The following is an 18902-nucleotide window of genomic DNA, read 5'->3' on the forward strand; positions in this document are numbered from 1 at the left end:
GTGCCCGAAGGGTTTTCACTATCAAGCCTCTCTCATTTTGGTTTTCTCTCAGCTTTTATCGCCTTATGGTGCCTGTGAAGGTTTTCACCAATAAGACTCTCTCATTTGTATCACTTTCCAGCTGGGAATTTGGAGTGTTGCCGGCATGACTCTTTTTGTTGGAGATTAGAGTCCTTTCTGTTGTGGAAACAGAATGTTATGTTCGCCGGTAAGAATCTTATTTGTCTGACTTGGCATCTTTTGAAGACTGGTCGGAAGGTCTTTCTTTGGACCGTAATGTGGGTTTTGGATAGGGCTAGAAAGAAAGGGTATTAAAGGCTCAAAAATGAATCGATTTTGGGTTATTAATTACAACCTTCGGAATTAGATTTATTTACAACAAACGCAACTTTTGCCCCAGTTTCTTGCTTGGGGATATTTTGATTGGGTTTTTTTTCATTTTTTCAAAACTATGACCGAGCCGTGAAGCGCCTACGTATCCTCTTTGAGGAATCAGGTCAAACGTAGTTCCCAATTCCTCTTTTCATTTGATTTTCTTTTTTTTCTTTGTTATCAATTTCTTTTCTTTTCTTTTTCTCTTTTTTTTCTCTTTTTTCGTTTTGTTGTTTTCTTTCTTTCTCTTTTTTTTTCTTTTGTTTACCTGCCGCGCTTGCGTATTCTATTCGTTGCTACTAATTCTGAACGAGGGGTATGAAAGAAAAATAAATAAGGCTCAAAAGGGGTTAACGAAGGATAAAGTGTTTGGGTAGCAGAACAAAATGCCTTCGTCATTCCAGTCTTCAAAACATGCCAAGTACAAACAACACAATTAAACAATAGATTTATAGTCTCTTCCGATGGTGCTGGACTTGACAATTATGTTCAACATATGTTTGTTCATTTGTCACTTCTAAAGCACCGTTGGGCGACACTCTCATTATCATGAACGACCCTCATGCCAATTTGGCAAATCTTGCTTTTAACGGTTTTCTTTGTGTTTAACTTGCCCCAGTTCCATATGACTCGAGCTCTGAATAATCTCAACCGTCCTTATTTCCTTTAAATGGTCTGAATCGCCTTTCCAGGGTTTTATGATTAACTTTTAAGATTAGGCCTAAACTGGGTGCGCATGTCATGTCCCTAGAATCGGCATTGAACGAAATGATAAAAGGTCTAAACAAAAAGACGACTGGAACTAACAAAAGACCGGCTTTGTATTAGACTACCGGCGAAATGGTTTGAATAATAAAACAAACACAATAACCAGAATAAAATCCTAACACAAACTGGACAAAATTTAAACAAACTGCTATGACAAAATGGAAAGATAAAAAGGTTTGACACAGGACAAAAACCAAATTACAACCTTAATAATCCGGACAACAGAAATGACAACAAAATAAGCCACCACAAGCTTCTCTCTTGCTGACCAAGGAACGAAGCGTCCTCCCAAAAAAATTGGCATCTTAGCCACTGAGCTTTGCATCAATACTGCCAAGACCATTACCCGCTTCAACATCGTCGCCCTCTGTCAACAAGTTCTCGATAGGGTTCGAGTGCTCCATGTCACTGTTATTAATCACAATCCGCCCTTCTTGGATCATTCTTTCTATTTCTCTTTTCAAATCCCGACAGCTTTCAACATTGTGCCCCTGGACATTGGAATGGTATTCACACCTTTTAGAAGGGTCAAAGCTTCTTGCACGTGGGTCCACACGATTTGGAGGAATAGGTGCAATCATGTCATGATTCTTTAATTTCTCAAATAAGCTTTCATAGGACTCTCCTATTGGTGTAAAATTATCTTTCAACCTTTGTTCCCCTTTATACCACTGGCTTGGTTGTGGGTTATAGGGCACCTGAAAATTTTGTGGAGACTTCTGGAGATTTTGTGATGCTTGTGCTCGCCTCCTGGGGTGTTTTGGTGGCTGGACAACATACTGAGGTGGAGCGACAGAGTATTGAGCGTCCTGAGGTGGATAATACTGCTCAGGGGAGCCATAGAAAATTTGAGGAGGCTGCTCATACCCTCGAGATGTTCTCCTGGGACCTCTTCTAGACCCTGATGTCATCATGATTTCTTCAATCTCCTCATTTGTGCCGCTAAGATTATCTGACTCAACCCGGACAGCCTGAGTTGCGGCCTTAAGAACAGCTTGACTTATAATTTTGCCTGTCTTAAGACCATTCTCTACCATTTCTCCAATTTTGATTGCTTCCGAGAAGGTTTTGCCAACTGCGGACACCATGTTTTGAAAGTAATCTGGCTCTTGCGCTTGAAGGAAGACAGTAATTAGCTCGTGGTCATCCATGGGTGGCTTAACTCGAGCTGCTTGCTCTCTCCATTTTATGGCATATTCCCTGAAACTTTCACTTGGTTTCTTCTTCAGGTTTGAAAGGGAAATGCGGTCTGGGGGAATGTCGATGTTGTATTGGAACTGTCTGACAAAGGCCTGTGCCATGTCATCCCAGACATACCAGCGAGACGTGTCTTGATCCATAAACCATTCGGAGGCTACTCCCGTAAGGCTTTCCACAAAATAAGCCATCAACAATTTTTCATTTCTTCCTGCCCCTCTCAGTTGATTGCAATACCTTTTCAGGTGGGCTATGGGATCTCCATGTCCATCGTACTTTTCAAATTTTGGAGTCTTGAAACCAGGCGGCAAGTGGACATCGGGGAACATACATAGATCTTTGAAGGCAACACTCTTTTGGCCTGCCAACCCTTGCATGTTTTCCAACCATTGTTCTAAGCTTTTCACTCTTTGGGTCATTTCTTCCTGTACCATCTTTCGGGCAGGCTTCTCAGTTTTTGCAGCAAGATCAAACGAGTACGAGTGGTACTCAGGAGAGTGGTACTGCTCTTGTTGTGTCGCAAATTGTGACTCATGACGAGGAACCTTCCCACTCTGAGTCTCTGGAGCACTTGTAACAGCTTCGACGTTAGTTGTCATTTTTCTTTGAGGCACAAACCAACCACCTCAATTTTCTTCACAATTCAAAACCAAATATGTTAGAATGGACTCAGTCGGTCCTTATTATTATCAATATACATATATATATATTTATTTATTTATTTATTTACCTTTGTTTATTTTTTCCTTTTTTTCGATGTTTTTCTTTCTTTTTTTCAAAAATTTTTCTTTCGCTTTTTCCTTCTTTTTTCATTCTCTTTTTCATTTCTTGTTGTGGTCGAATCTTATGGAGATTGCCTACGTATCATGTCCCCGCATGAATCAGACCTTGCGTAGTTCGGACAAATAAACGATAAATAATAATAAAACATTTTTTTTTGAATTTTCAATTTCATAATAAAACAAACTTGATTACAAAAGTTTAAACACTAACAATACTAACAGATTTTGACAAAAGACAACAAACGGTCTCGAAAATCAAATAACCCGCATACTCTAAAATATTATAAACTCAAAACAAAAGGTCAGCTCCCTTTCTCCGTTTGACAAATGAAACCAAACGGTCATTTTTGCAAATGTGGCCCCTGGCAAACTTCACATGAATTTTGAGGCTGGGGAGGATTATTTTGACACTTTACAAGCTTGTCCATTCTTTTACGAAAATAACCTTTCGACAACTGAAAGATTCTCTAAGGCTATTTCGGCAAGAACGGTTTAAGACGCGGCCGAAGCTGGCTCGGCTCATTATGACAAAATTCAAACGGTATTCACCTGACCGCCGACTCTTTGTTTTTTTTTCTTTTCAAATTTCAATAAGAACCTGGTGTTGCAAACACGGCCCTTCAGCGCCTCGGGGACGAAGATTTTTAAGGCTGTGTGGGTCCATATCTCAGAATGACCCAAAGGTGGCTGTTTACGCAAAGTCAGCCTTCCGGCGTCCCTTTCGGGAACATTCGGCTATTTATGACAAAACAACATCACCTGACTTATTTATAACTTTTTTTCATCGTTTTTCAAATTCGAAAAGTCAATATTGCAAACACGGCCTTTCAACGTCTCGGGGACGAAGATTTTTAGGATGTGGGGGTCAACTGGACCAAGTCTTAAAGAGTGACCCAAAGGTGGTTGTTTATGCAAAGTCAGCCTTCCGGCGTCCCTTTCGGGAACATTCGGCTATGTCTTGATAAAACAGCGTCACCTCACTTCTTTATGACAAAATTGAATTTTTGAAATGTTTTTTTTTTTAATTATTATTATTTTTTTGTTTTTTGGCTCTTTTGCAAAAGGGGGGTTGGACCCGATGAGGGTTGCCTACGTATCTCACATCCGGTGAGAATCAAACCCGCGTAGTTCGGGCCAATGAACTACTTTAAAAGAAGAAAGGAAGCATTTTTTGATTGATTTTCTCTTTACAAGAAACACTTCTAAGATATATTTTGAATTTTCATTTGCTCTCTTTTTTTCTTTATTCTAAAGAAGAAGAAGAAAATATTTTTCGGAATTTTGCTTTTAATAAAAGAAATGCTTCTCAAAATATTTTTTTTTTTCTGAATTTTCTAAAGAAGAATCAAAATATTTTCGGATTTTTATTTATCTATTTTATCCTTTTTCGAATTTTGAACTTTCTTTTGAATTTTTTTTGGATTATATATATACTTATTTTTGGAACAAATAATAAAACTCTTTTTATTTTTATTTCTGGCATTTTCATAGACAAACAAAATAAAATAAAATAAAATATTTTTTTTTTTTTGAAAAAAACAAACTCTTTTTCATTTTCATTTAATGGCAAAACAAACAATTTTCTTTAATATTTTTTAAAAAACAGACAGAACAATGGTGATTTTTTTTTATTTTTCCTTTGCTTTTAATATAACAAACTAACAAGACATTTTTTCATTTTTAAAATTTCGGCAGAGTTTCGACTCTACTCGGACTTCTATGCTGTTATTTTCTCCTCTTTTTCACGATTTATTTTTAATCTGTGGAAAATAATGAAAACATACAAAATCTTTTTGAATTTTCATGCTTTGTTTTATTTGTAATTTTTTTTTTTATTTATTATTTCTTTCAAAAATGTGGCATGGGAGACATAACGATTTCCAAGACTTCTTGGATTCCGCAAATGCTCCCCATGCGCTTTTCCCAACATATGAAGCGTGGGGGACATATGGGAATTCCAAGACTTCTTGGATTCCACAAATGTTCCCCATGTGTTTTCCCAAAAAGCAAGCGTGGGGGACATAGGGAATTCCAAGGCTTCTTGGATTCCACAAATGTTCCCCATGCTTTGATTAAAATAACATCATGCTGGAAATGACCCAATGACCCATACGCCCTTGACTAAATACAACATGTAGCACATAGGATGCCGAAAGATTGTCTATTATTTTCAGGTTGCTTGTCCTAGACGGACCCAACCCCTGTGTTGAGTCCCCTAAGTCAAATGCACATGATGCAAATAAACGTTCCTACTAGGGATCCGGCATGTGGCTTTGTTATACTAGGTTCAGACCTGGGTGTTTGTTCTAGACCTGGCTTACCCGAGCGGACAGCTCGAGCCGAGGGGGGGCAGCGTACCGGGAATACAGAAGCTTCACCGGCTTAGCAACTTGTCCGAACCTCGTTCTAAATTGGGATTTGACACTATACAGAAAAGAAGTCGTACGAAGTACACCCTTCTTCATGATTCAGAAGACTCAGAAAGGATATGGGTTTCGGCACAGTTTATATACAGTCCAAAAATATCAAAGCGGTAAAAGCAGCATTTAACACATTAGGCTCAAACATGTAAAAATCAGATAATAAATAAAGCCAAATAATAACAATTATTTCAAGCTCGAATTCTTAACCCTGAACCAGTGGTTCTGGGTCCCAATCCCCAGCAGAGTCGCCAGAGCTGTCACACCTCCTTTTTCCGCGCCCGGGGGGGCGCAAGGGGCAGCAGGTTGACGGGGACTCAGCTGGGTATTTGCTTCTTCTTCTTCTTGAAGAAGAAGCATGAACAGTAGTATATCTCCAAATTTTCAAAAGTCCCTCCTTCCTTTCATGTTTTGTCCGTGTATTTGTAATACAATGCCCATAAAAAATGAGCCCCACGCGTGGTGGGGTTCGAGGCATATGTCCCCCACGCGTGGTGGGGTTCCCCACGTGTCCTGGACACGGTTTATTATGGGCTAGGTCCGAAAATTAGGCCTAAAACCGGGTAGTTTGAACCCGAATATTATTCTTTTGCCCGGACCCGAGAAATAGGAACACGTTGCTTAACTAGTCCTATGTAAGCAAAATAACTACCAAAAATAAGACTAGTATTTAAACAAAACTATATATTTTTAAATATTTTTCAAGATTTTAAAATAGCTACAAAAATATTAATAAAACTATTTTTTTGTAATTTTCGTAAATATTAAGATAAAATATGAAGTACTATTTTTGTATTTTTTCAAAGTTAAAACGACTATAACATATTAATAAAACTATTTTTTTGTAATTTTCGTTTTTTTAATAAAGACAAAAATATGAAATAATATTTTTTGTATTAAAATGACTTCAAAACATTAATAGAATTATATATATATTTTTTGTTAATTTTCGAATTTATATAAAGTACCAAAATAAAGTGCAATTTTTGATTTTTTCAAGTTTATGAGGGATACATAAACTAAAATTTATATATATACTTTTTTTGTAATTTTTCTTTTTGCAATGAAATAAAGTAAAAATAGTTAAAATAGCTATACTAGACCCAATTTCACATATTCACACTAAAAATGTGAAAATTCTCGGGGAGGGTCAAAAATCACGTGCTTACAACCACATCTCCCATCATCTGGGACATCATCATCATCGTCCAAATTAATTGGAGCAGGTGGAGCATGTGGGGAAGAGGGATCATAGTCTTGGCTACCCTCTTTCTAACCTTCAGAAGAACTAGCAGAAGACGATGATTCATCTACCAAGTGAAATCTACTCGGGACTTGTTGTGGTTGGGCTTCCTGCTGTGTTTGCACAGAGTTGTCCTCAGAAGCCTTCCCTGATGGGAGATACTGGTCAGAGGGTTCTGGAGCTCTTGGCTGTAGCTTTCTCGCTTATTGCTCTTTGGATAGCTAGGGGTAAGTTGCTTTTGCCTCGACCTCGACCTCGGCCTCGGGAGGGTTCTGCCCTCCTTTTTTGTTACATCTCACATTTTTGTACGTTAATGTTTCGTCTTCAGTTAATCGATGTTGACTCGGGGATGAGAGTATCTTGAGGTTAAAATATTTATGCTATTTATAACAAGCGATAAGTAAGTGTCATGACAGATAAATAGTACACGAATTAAAGAAAACACATTTCGTTGAAGGTTGCCGATTTGGGTTAAAATACGAGTCGAGCGATAATACCCGATATTTATGGACTAGTGCGATACATGGTACCATATGAACATGATAGAATAATGTATAAAGTGTATTCAAAATAAGTAGAGTTTTAAGTAAATTGAGATAATTCTTAATTTTGCGGGTAATTAGTTAATTACCGGGTAACAGGACATTACCTAATAAGTGGGTAAAAATTAATAATCCCACCCCACTCCCCATGTGGCAGTAGACCACAATTAAGATATATGACTAAGTAGTCATACAAGCTTAGTGGCTATCTAAGAAGTGAGAAGTGTAAGTGTAATACACTTAAAATTTATATGAAAGTTTTGGTCTCTTTAAAGCTTGGTCTCTTTTTAATCTTAGCACATTTGGTCAAAGAACAAAAATATGAATTATGATTCCTTCTTCCTAATTCATAACACTCAAGAACAGATGCTAAGCTCCATATACAAAAAAAAAAAGCTTCCAACTAGACTTTTGCAAACGATTCCAACGAGAATTGTTAAAATCGTAGCAACGTAAAATTTTGCGGTTCTAAAGAAGTACGGTACAATATTTTCCAAGAATAATATACGGATTTTTCCCACTACAGGTATGTTAAGGTTATCCCTTCTTTCATTTGGCATGATCTATACGACACAAACGAAACGAGAAAATGCACAATTTCTATAAGTGACTCTATTCATAGAAATACTAGAGATGCGTATGTTCTTGATTCTCCATGTGTCCTATTATTTTATCATCTATTCATGGGGCTCAAAAAATACGTAAGTTGATAAAGTCTATTTCATGATATTAATCAGAGGCATAATGGTCTTATGATGTACCGAGAAATTTTATTAACGTACTTCATATGCCTTTCATGCATTTATACATGCACATTGACCCATGATCAGATGGTGTTATATACACGTATATGTAAGTATATATATGTACATGGGATATGGGAAAGGTTATGGCGTTATATATGCAACACCCCCTGATCAGCTGGTATACGTTGATGATTTTCCTAGAGTGGCCGATATGATACGATAGGATGCCCTCAGAGGCCTGATGATGTTATGAAACATTTACCTATGCATTACATGATATTTATACGCATATGCATGACATTATAAATATTTCATAATTTACAAAGCTATCCATACTTACAGGTTGAGTCATTTACTCTATATTTCTTCTATGTCTGTTATGTATTTATTTATGTGCCTTACATACTCGGTACATTATTCGTACTGATATCCCTTTTGCCTGGGGACGCAGCATTTCATGCCCGCAGGTCCCGATAGACAAATCGAGAGCGCTTCAAGTAGGCTATCATCTTAGCGGAAGATGTTGGTGCGCTCTATTTGCTTCGGAGTTGCTCGTTTGGTTAGTTGATTTAGACATGTATTGCTTTATGGCGGGACTCTTTCCCGATCTTTATGAAATTTATGTATTCTTAGAGGCTTGTAGATAGATGTCATGTACGTAAAATATTGTATGGCCTTGTCGGCCTATGTTAAATATATGAGTGGATATTTGGTTTTATAGGCCCGTATGTCTTATACATAAATTGGTATCTCACGTTGTATTCTACTTATCTCACGATAGCTTTCCGGCTCAGTTATCTACGATAGTATGACACGTTATGTTGGTACTCAGTTGAGTAAAGTACTGGGTGCCCATCACGTCCCATCGGTGTAGGTCGTGACAAAAATGGTATCAGAGTAGTTCTGTCCTAGGGATGTCTACAAGTCGTGTCTGGTAGAGTCTTGTTTATGGATGTGTCATGCACCACATTTATAAGTAGGAGGCTACAGGGCATTTAAGACTGTCACTCTTTCTTCTTACTCTAGATCGTGTGGTAGATCTCACTTATAAGAATTCAAATTCCGAACTTTTATTCATTATAAGAAGATGCCTACATTCAGAAAGACGATCGATAAGAGATATAACTGTGAAAGTGTTGAGTTAGAGGAACTCGAATTTTGCATCTTGCTTATGATGAGTAAATGAGAAGTCTTCAGTAGATCATGTGTATTCTAAAAGGTGTACGGTTCTTGATAAGGAGCTTTTAGGAAAGAATACTTATTCAGCCTTATGGTAAAAAGGAATAAGGGAATTGAAAGTTAGGGACGAGTTGCAACAAGTAAAAGAAGCGAGGTGAAGAAGGGTACTAGGTACCAAGTTAATAAAGATTATCCTTATTTACCATTCAGGAAGGGAGATATAAGCATTTTGAATTACCTTCAACAGTAATAGATGTACATACAATCGGTCACGCCTATCTCAGTCATGCCCTATGAGAGCTAATAGATATGGTTTAAGAGAAAGACAGGATAGTAAGATCTGGCTGGGGTTAGAGTAACCCAAAATGATGAATGGATGGTTTGCGTTGGTTGACATTTTTGAAGGGATAAATATTACCTTGGTATGACTCTCATCCCTAGTAGAGAAAGAATGTTAGGCAACCTGAAGAGCCAGTAGGTGGAGCAAGGGAGCTAAAAGCAAAAGAATGTCTTGTTCAAGGTTTTGGGATAAAGTAATATATATAAAAGTCAGCGGGAAGTAAGAAGAGAGTTAATGATGCATTATGAGTAAGATATGATACGTGGATGACAACGGTATATAAAAAAGATGACAGTATTACAGAATTTATAGTCAAGTAAAGGAAAAGACAAGAGGTGATAGGCCTTGAGACAACAAAAGAGTATAGGCCATAAAGTCATATCCTCATTTCAAAAAATAAGTTCGTGACTCCAACGCGACTACCTAAAGGAAAAGTTAAACCCCAGAATAATAGAAACCAATATGGATTGGTGAACAAGATAAACTAAACATGAATTAGGGACTGAGTGATTTGATAATAGTCGGTATCATGAGAATTTCAGATTTCGTTCTAGCGGTAGTAGAATGGACAACAGAAGAAGATTCAGAGAATGGTCATTTAGGAAGACGCTTTCCTAAAGCAAGTAATGTAAGCAAAGTTAAGCTTAAGGGACTATAGGTACCAGTTACATTAAGTGTCATCCTCGCGAGTAGGAAATTTTGTTATCTTTGGTATAGAAGGATTATCGCAAGGTGAGTAAAGGTCATTGATGATGTGAAAGGACGCCAAAGATAAAGAGGAAAAATATCTATAGGCAGCTCGTCATAGCTTCAAGTCTTAGTACTCCCCTAAAAGGGGGATATGTAATAATAAAGGAAGAATGCGATAAAAATAAGAAAGGGATAAAATTGAACTTATCCAAATATTATAGATATGCCGTGATTCCAGAACATTATGTAAGCACAACTACCTAGTACGTCACCGTGGGGAGCGCATGTGTTATTTGTAAGGAGGAAAAATGGTTCATTACGGATGTGTATTGATTATAGACATTTGAATAAGGTGACGATCAAGAATAAGTACCCGCTCCCGAGGGTTGATGATTTATTTAATCAGTTAAAGGTTCCAAGTGTTTTTCAAAGATAGACTTGAGGTCCGGATACCATCAGGTAAGGGTTAAGGAGAAAGATATCCCGAAGATAACATTATGGACCAGATATGAGAACTTTGAATTTCGTGTTATGTCGTTCGGCTTGACCAATGCCCATCAGTATTTATGGATTTGATGAACCGTGTGTTCAGGACCTTTTTAGATCTGTTCATAATTATTTTTATCGACGATATATTGGTGTATCCTTGTTTAGAGACGGAGCATGTAGATCATTTGTGTACTGTGCTCAGGATTCTACAAAAGGAGAAGTTATATGCAAAATTCTCTAAATGTGAATTCTGGTTGAACTCTGTAGCTTTCCTTGGGCATATTATTTCAGGTGAAGGCATCCAGGTGGATACACAAAATATTGGGGCAGTAAAGACTTGACCTAGACCCCCGACACCGATGGAGGTTCGTAGCTTCTCCGTTTGATAGGTTATTACAGGAAACTTGTAATGGAACTTTCTTCTCTTTTAGCACCTTTGACCAAAGTGGTATGTCATGTCTCGCTTGATGTTCCAGAATAACATAAGAAAATCTATGGTGCAAGTAAGTTGAAGGAAAGTTGCAAATAAGTATAAATAGAGATGTGTAGGTCGCAAGTTAAAGTATGGTAGAGAGACAAGGTTTTAGGAAGATAGGAGGAAGGATAAGAAAAGATGAGTGAAAAGGTGACGAGAATGGATAAGTCCTTGGGGTTAAGCTCATAAGAGAGCTGATGGTTTCTCTAAAATTATAAAAGGCTCGGTATAGCCTGAATGAGCTCAAATGAGTCTAAAACTAGTAGCATTTAGAATAGATGAAATGATGCCCTAGTAGTGGAGTAAGGACGTAATTCTGATAGATACTTGCAAACGGAGTTTCTAGGCAATGAAGGGCAGATTAACTTCAACACCGATTCTAACGCTCCTAGAAGGGACTGTTGGTTATGTGATCTATTGTGACGCTTCATGCCTTAGATTGGGTTGTGTACTGATGCAGCATGGTAAGGTTATAGCTTGTGCTTCTAGACAACTAAGAAAGCACGAGAAGAATTACCCGACCCACGATTTAGAGTTAGCCGTGGTGATTCATGCACTAAAGATGTGGAGGCACTACTTGTATGGCATTCATGTTGATACTTATGCGGATCATAAGAGCCTCCAGTATATCTTCAAGTAAAAGGAATTAAATTTATGTCAAAGGAGATGATTAGAGCTACTTAAAGACTACGACGTTAATATTTTATACCATCCAGGGAAGGTGAATGTAGTAGCCGACGCCCTCAGCCGTAGATCTATGGGTAGCCTGTCATATTTACAGCCGAAAAAGAGGAAATAGCCCATGAGATTTATCAGCTAGTTGGTCTTGGAGTTCGGTTAATGGACTCAGGTGATATTGGAATTACTATTCAAGATACGACAACATACTCTTTAGTAATTGAAGTGAAAGAACGCCAGTACGAGGATCATGTGTTAGTTCATGATAAGAATACCACCCCTCAAAAGGAGAAGATACTGTTTGAGATTACAGAAGATAGGGTCCTCAGATATCAAGGACGATTATGTGTCCCTAATGTTGCAGGGCTACGTCGGCAGGTTATGGGAGAAACTCACTATTCTCATTATTCTATTCATCCAGGAGCAACCAAGATGTATTATGATATCAGGGATATATATTAGTGGTATGGAATGAAAAAGGACATAGTGGAGTTTGTTGCTAAGTGCCCTAACTATCAGCAGGTCAAGATTGAGCACCAAAAACCTGGTTGGTTATTGCAGGCTATAGAGATTCCGACTTGGAAGTGGGAAGTAATCAATATGGATTTCATCGTAGGCTTACCTCACACCCAGCGTAAGTTCGATTCGATATGGTGATTGTTGATAGGCTTACAAAGTCAGCCCATTTTCTGCCCGTTAGGACTACATATTCCTTAAAGGATTATGCAAGGCTTTATATTAAGGAGATAGTACGACTGCATGATGTCTCGGTATCTATTATCTCGGATAGAGGAGCTTAATTTACATCTAACTTCTGGAGGTCCTTCCATAAAGGATTGGGGACTCAGGTAAGTTTTAGTACAACATTTTATCCCAGACAGACAGACAGGCTGAGTGTACTGTTCAAACACTTAAAGATATGTTAAGGGCTTATATGATAGACTTCAAGGGTAGTTGTGATGATCATCCGTCGCTTATTGAGTTCGCATATAATAATAACTATCATTCAAGATGGCTTTATATGAAGTTATTTATGGACGATAGTGTAGGTCGCCTATAAGGTGGTTCGATGTTAGGGAAACTAAGTTAGTAGGACCACAATTGGTACAACAGGCAATCGAGGAAATTAAGCTTATACAAGAAAGGCTATTAGCAGCTCAAAGCCGTCAAAAGTCTTATACGGATAATCGAAGGCGAGACTTGGAATTTCAAGTTGACGGTTGGGTATTCCTAAAGGTATCATCGATGAAGGGCGTTATGAGGTTCGGAAAAAGGGAAAAACTTAGCCCTCGGTACTATGGACCATATAGGATCATATGCAAGGTGGGCCAGGTAGCATATGAGTTAGACTTGCCTTCGGACTTGGAGTCTGTACATCTAGTCATTCATATGTGTATGCTCCGTAAATGTATCGTAGATCCTTCTAGAATCGTGTCAGTTGATGATGTTCAGGTCACAGAGCAGTTAAGTTATCATATGAAGAAACTCACACAGACAAGTTCGGAAATTGAGAACTAAAGACATAGCTACGGTGAAAGTACTTTAGAGAAACAACAATGTGGAAAAAATGACTTGGGAGGTCGAGGAAGACTTAAAATCTAGATATCCCTACTTATTTCCTCCTCCAGAGAAGGGTCCGACTGAGACATCATAATCTTAAGGTATGTGTATGGATTCTTGTGTGAGTTATTGCCATTGGTCGTGTGAGGCCATTGTCGTTATGAATGATTGTGGTCCTATGTGGCGTTGAATTATTAAGTTTCTACAAGAAGAGTTGGTAGTGATGTTGTTACAAAGGCGACTTTGCCAAAGTTATATAGATCCCGGGGAGTTAAACATTCGAGGACGAATGTTTCTAAATGGGGAAAGGATGTTAAATTTCACGTTTTGTACGTTAAAGTTTCATCTTCAGTTAATCGACGTTGACTCGGGGATGAGAGTATCTTGAGGTTAACATATTTATGCTGTTTATAACAAGAATAAGTAAGTGTCATGACGGATAAAGAGTACACGAATTAAAGAAAACCAGTTTCGTTGTAGGTTGCCGATTTGGGATAAAATACGGGTCGAGCGATAATACCCAATATTTATGGACTAGTACGATACATGGTACCATATGACCATGATACATAGTGTATTAAAATTAGTAGAATTTTAAGTAAATTGAGATAATTCTTAATTTTGTGGGTAATTGGTTAGTTACCAGGTAATGGGACATTACCTAATTACCTAATAAGTGGGTAAAAATTAATAATCCCCACCCCACTCCCCACGTGGCATTAGACCACAATTAAGATATATGACTAAGTAGTCATACAAGCTTAGTGGCTATCTAAGAAGTGAGAATGTGCAAGTGTAATACACTTAAAATGCATAAGAAAGTTTTGGTCTCTTTAAAGCTTGGTCTCTTTTTAATCTTAGCTCATTTAGTCAGAGAACAAAAAGTTGAATTATAATCCCTTCTTCCTAATTCATAACACTCAAGAACAGATTCTAAGCTCCATATACAAAAAAAAATCTTCCAACGAGACTCTTGCAAACGATTCCAACGAGAATTGTTAAAACCGTAGTAACGTAAAATTTTGTAGTTCTAAAGGAGTACGGTACAATCTTTTTCAAGAACAATATACGAATTTTCCCTACTCCAGGTATGTTAAGGTTATCCCTTCTTTCTTTTGGCATGATCTATACGACACAAACGAAACGAGAAAATGCACAATTTTCATAAGTGACTTTATTCATAGAAATACTAGAGATGCCTATATTCTTGATTCTCCATGTGTCCTATTATTTTATCATCTGTTCATGGGTTTCAAAAAAATAGGTAAGTTGATAAAGTCTATTTTATGATATTAATCAGAGGCATAATGGTCTTATGATGCACCGAGAAATTTTATTAACGTACTTCATATGCATTTCATGCATTTATACATGCACATTTACCCATGACCAGATGGCGTTATATATGCGTATATATGTATATATATGTATATGGGATATGGGAAAGCTTATGACGTTATATATGCAACACCACTTGATCGGCTGGTATACATTGATAATTTGCCCACAATGGCCGATATGATACGACGGGATGCCCTCAGAGGCCTGATGATGTTATGAAATATGTACCTATTCATTACATGATATTTATATGCATATGTATGACATTATAAATATTTCATAATTACAAAGCTATCCATACTTACAAGTTGAGTCATTTACTCTATATTTCTTCCATGTCTATTATGTATTTATTTATGTGACTTACATACTCGGTACATTATTCGTACTGACGTCCCTTTTGCCTGGGGAAGCTACGTTTCATGCCCGCAGGTCCCAATAGACAGATCGAGATCCCTTCAAGTAGGATATCATCTCAGCGGAAGATGTTGGTGCGCTCCATTAGCTTTGGAGTTGCTCGTTTGGTTTAGTATAATTTAGATGTGTATTGCTTTATGGCGGGACTCTGTCCCGACCTTTATGAAAATTATGTATTCTTAGATGCTTGTAGACAGATGTCATGTACGTGAAAGATTGTATGGTCTTGTCAGCCTATGTTCAATATTCGAGAGGATATTTGGTTTTATAGGCCCGTATGTCATATATATAAATTGGTATCTCACGTTGTATTCTACTTATCTCACGACAGCCTTCCGGCTCAGTTATTTATGATAGTATGACACGATATGTTAGTACTCGGTTGAGTAAAGTACTGGGTGCCCATCACGGCCCATTGGTTTGGGTCGTGACACTTTTGATGTATCACCTCTTCCCTTTGATCTAACCATTTTCTGCAACACAATAATAATAAGAATTAGTTAGACTTGAACTCCTAATGTATACAGAAGCATGCTTGAAAGTTGCAGTAAATCAATCTCAGAAGAGGCAGTGCGGACCGCACAAAAGTGAGTGCGGACCGCACAACCCCAGGTTCAGACTACTGGGTTCTCTGATGTTTCATCAGTGCGGACCGCACAAAAGTGAGTGTGGTCGCACAAGTCCACTGCAGACTGCAAAACTCATGCACACACATGCCCTAACTCAGAGAGCTACGGACCGCACAAAAGTGTGTGCGACCGCAAAGCTCAAAGTGCGAACCACACAAAAATGAGTGCGGCCGCGCAATTTGAATTTTTCGGGCATTGCCTTACGATTTAGACAAGTTTTTCAAAAATTAGGCATGGTTCTTACCAATTAAGTATGATTAGCTACTTATTCAGGTCCCAATTAACATTTAAGATGCTACCCATATGATTTTGAGCAAAAATGACTAACTATTAACATTTTGAGACATGTAATTAACCCTAGATCAAAGAACAAAACAAATAAAAAAAGAGGAAGAATCTAAAGATGAAATTAACATACCAGTAATGAAGATGCAGGTGAGATTCAACACTGATGAAATGAGGGAAGATTGAGAACAATGGGGATATGCACTGTGCTAGATTAGCTTCAGGGTTCAAAAGAATGTAAAGTGTAAAAAGCTGAGAAAAGCCCTATTTATACTTTTGACCCGTCAGGCCCAGACCTACCTGAGTGCAGTCGCATAATTTTGAGTGCAATCTGCACTCCTTACCTTCTCCTGTGAAGACTTGTTGCGGTCCGCACAAAAGTGAGTGCGACCACAATTTGTTAAGTACTTTTGGCAGGCCAAACTTTATATACCATGTATTTTTGATCTTCCAGTTGTGCAACCGCATACAGAATTGTGATGCCGCAGAGTGGTTGTGTGGTCCGCATAATTTTGGTACGGACCGCACTGTTGTGACACTTTGCAAAAAAAATTCTTGCACAATTACTACAATGCACTCTCATTCCTGCATATACTCCAAAACTAGTTAGCACAAAATAAAGCCTATCTAATCTAAAGAAGAAAAACAAGAAAAAAGAGAAAGATACATGGGTTGCCTCCCAAGAAGCGCCTGATTTAACGTCGCGACACGACGCAGATTACCAATCACTTAAAATGAAGAACCGCCACAATGTGACCATCATCAACCTTGCCAAAATAATGTTTAACCCGATGTCTATTGACTCTGAAAACCTCATCATTCTTATTTTTCAAATCTAGAGCACCAAAGGGGATCATATTCACCACTTCAAAAGGGCCACTCCATTTTGAGTTCAACTTTCCCGGAAACTTTCGTAACTGAGAATTGAACAATAACACAAGATCACCTTCTTTAAACTCCTTATTGTGGATGTACTTGTCATGGAGGTACTTCATATTCTCCTTGTAAAGGGACGAACTTGTTTAGGCATGATATCGGAATTCATCAAGCTCATTCAAATGTGCCACTCTTAAATTGCAGCGACATTCCACTCAAGGTTCAACTTCTTCAAAGCCCACATGGCCTTATGCCTAAGTTCTACTGGAAGATGGCATGCCTTCCCAAACACCAATCGATATGGATACATCCCAATAGGTGTCTTGTAGGTCGTCCTATAAGCCCAAAGAGCATCATCAAGTTTTCTTGACCAATCCATCTGGTTGGCATTCGCAATCTTTGACAAAATAGTTTTTATCTCCCGATTGGAGACTTTAACCTGTCCGCTCGCTTGAGGATGGTAGGGGGTTGAGACTTTATGAGTGACACCATACTTGGTGAGTAAGGTATCAAAAGCCTGGTTGGAAAAATGTGAACCCCCATCACTAATAATGGCCCTCGGAGTACCAAACATTGTAAATATGTTCTTCTTCAAAAATGTCACCATACTTAGAGCTTCATTGTTGGGTATAGCCACGGCTTCAAACTCATTTTGACACATAGTCTACATCTACAAAAATGTAAGTGTTCCAACAAGAGCTCACGAACTGTCTCATGAAATCAATACCCCAAACATCAAAGATATCAATCCCCGGCAATGACGCCAAAAATTGATATCGCCCAAACTCACACCATAAATATAGGTAGTGAGGCGTTCTAAGCAATAATAAATCCCAACGCGAGTCGGGGACGAATCCTTAGGGAGTTAGAATTGGGATTAGGTATATATTTAGTGCAATTGTGTGATGTGACTCAAATTACACTTCCACATTCTTGTTTGTTGTTTTTACTTCTACTCTAAGCTATTGATTGCAAATATGAAACTATGAGACAATATTTTTTTAGTTTTGGTTGTTTTTCAAATGATAAAAGATCTAGCGTCGTGACTTCCACCTAGGTGGTTGTCACAACCCAAACTGGAGGGCCATGACTAGCACCCGACCATACTTGTCGAGCACCAACGTACATTTTATCTAACCTTTTTTTATTATCTTTTAGGTTTGACAAGATCCATATAAATGGTAGAGATGGATCATAGACAACCAACAATAAAATATGATGGCATGAATATACATAACATGGAATGACCAGACAATCAAGAAACTACATATAAGGTACGAGCTACCACGCTACCATGAAAGACTATACAACCAAAAACCAACCGACAAGGCATACCAAACTATACATGAGTCGACACCTGTCTATGAGCCTCTAAATGAACATAAGTGCTGCAACATAGCCGGAATAGGGCCCCGACATACCTATAATGTCTATAACAAAATGCATACCAAGACCATGACAAGTCCAGAGAAGGGATCTCGCCAATCACTGCTGAACTAGACAACCTACTGTGGTGGGGAAGCTGCACCTGCCTATCTATTAGGGCCTGCAGCACGACATGCAGTGTACACAAACAAAAGGACATCAGTACGAATAAAGTACTGAGTATGTAAGGCAGGGAACCATAAATACGAACAGTAATGTAAGCAGGGATAGAGAATATACAACCTGGAACATCTGAGTACCTCTGAGGGCTACTGACATGCAATGCATGATACATATGTATATATACATAAACGTTTAAAACATACGCCTCTGTGGGCATCATCATCATCATATCGTACCCAGCCGTAATAGGCTCGGTAAAAAACGTACCCGGCCATCATAAGGCTCGGTAGAATCGTACCCGGCCACGTGGAGCTCGGTAAAACCC

The 18902-nt window shown here is 38.2% G+C and overlaps 1 protein-coding gene across 1 annotated transcript; it reads right to left on the bottom strand.

Moving 5' to 3' along the window:
* Positions 1 to 17222: 17222 nt before the first annotated feature.
* Positions 17223 to 17690, bottom strand: LOC104216647 (uncharacterized). Its single transcript, XM_009766756.1, has one exon. The coding sequence runs from the start codon at positions 17688 to 17690 to the stop codon at positions 17223 to 17225; it is 468 nt and encodes a 155-aa protein (XP_009765058.1).
* Between the last annotated feature and the right edge of the window lie 1212 nt (positions 17691 to 18902).

The sequence above is a fragment of the Nicotiana sylvestris genome, chromosome 10, assembly GCF_000393655.2.
Source record: "Nicotiana sylvestris chromosome 10, ASM39365v2, whole genome shotgun sequence".
NCBI classification, from domain to species: domain Eukaryota; kingdom Viridiplantae; phylum Streptophyta; class Magnoliopsida; order Solanales; family Solanaceae; genus Nicotiana; species Nicotiana sylvestris.

What these genes read in the sequence shown, in the direction of transcription:
- LOC104216647 (XM_009766756.1), bottom strand. Translation starts at nt 17,690, where the DNA reads ATGTGTCAAAATGAGTTTGAAGCCGTGGCTATACCCAACAATGAAGCT.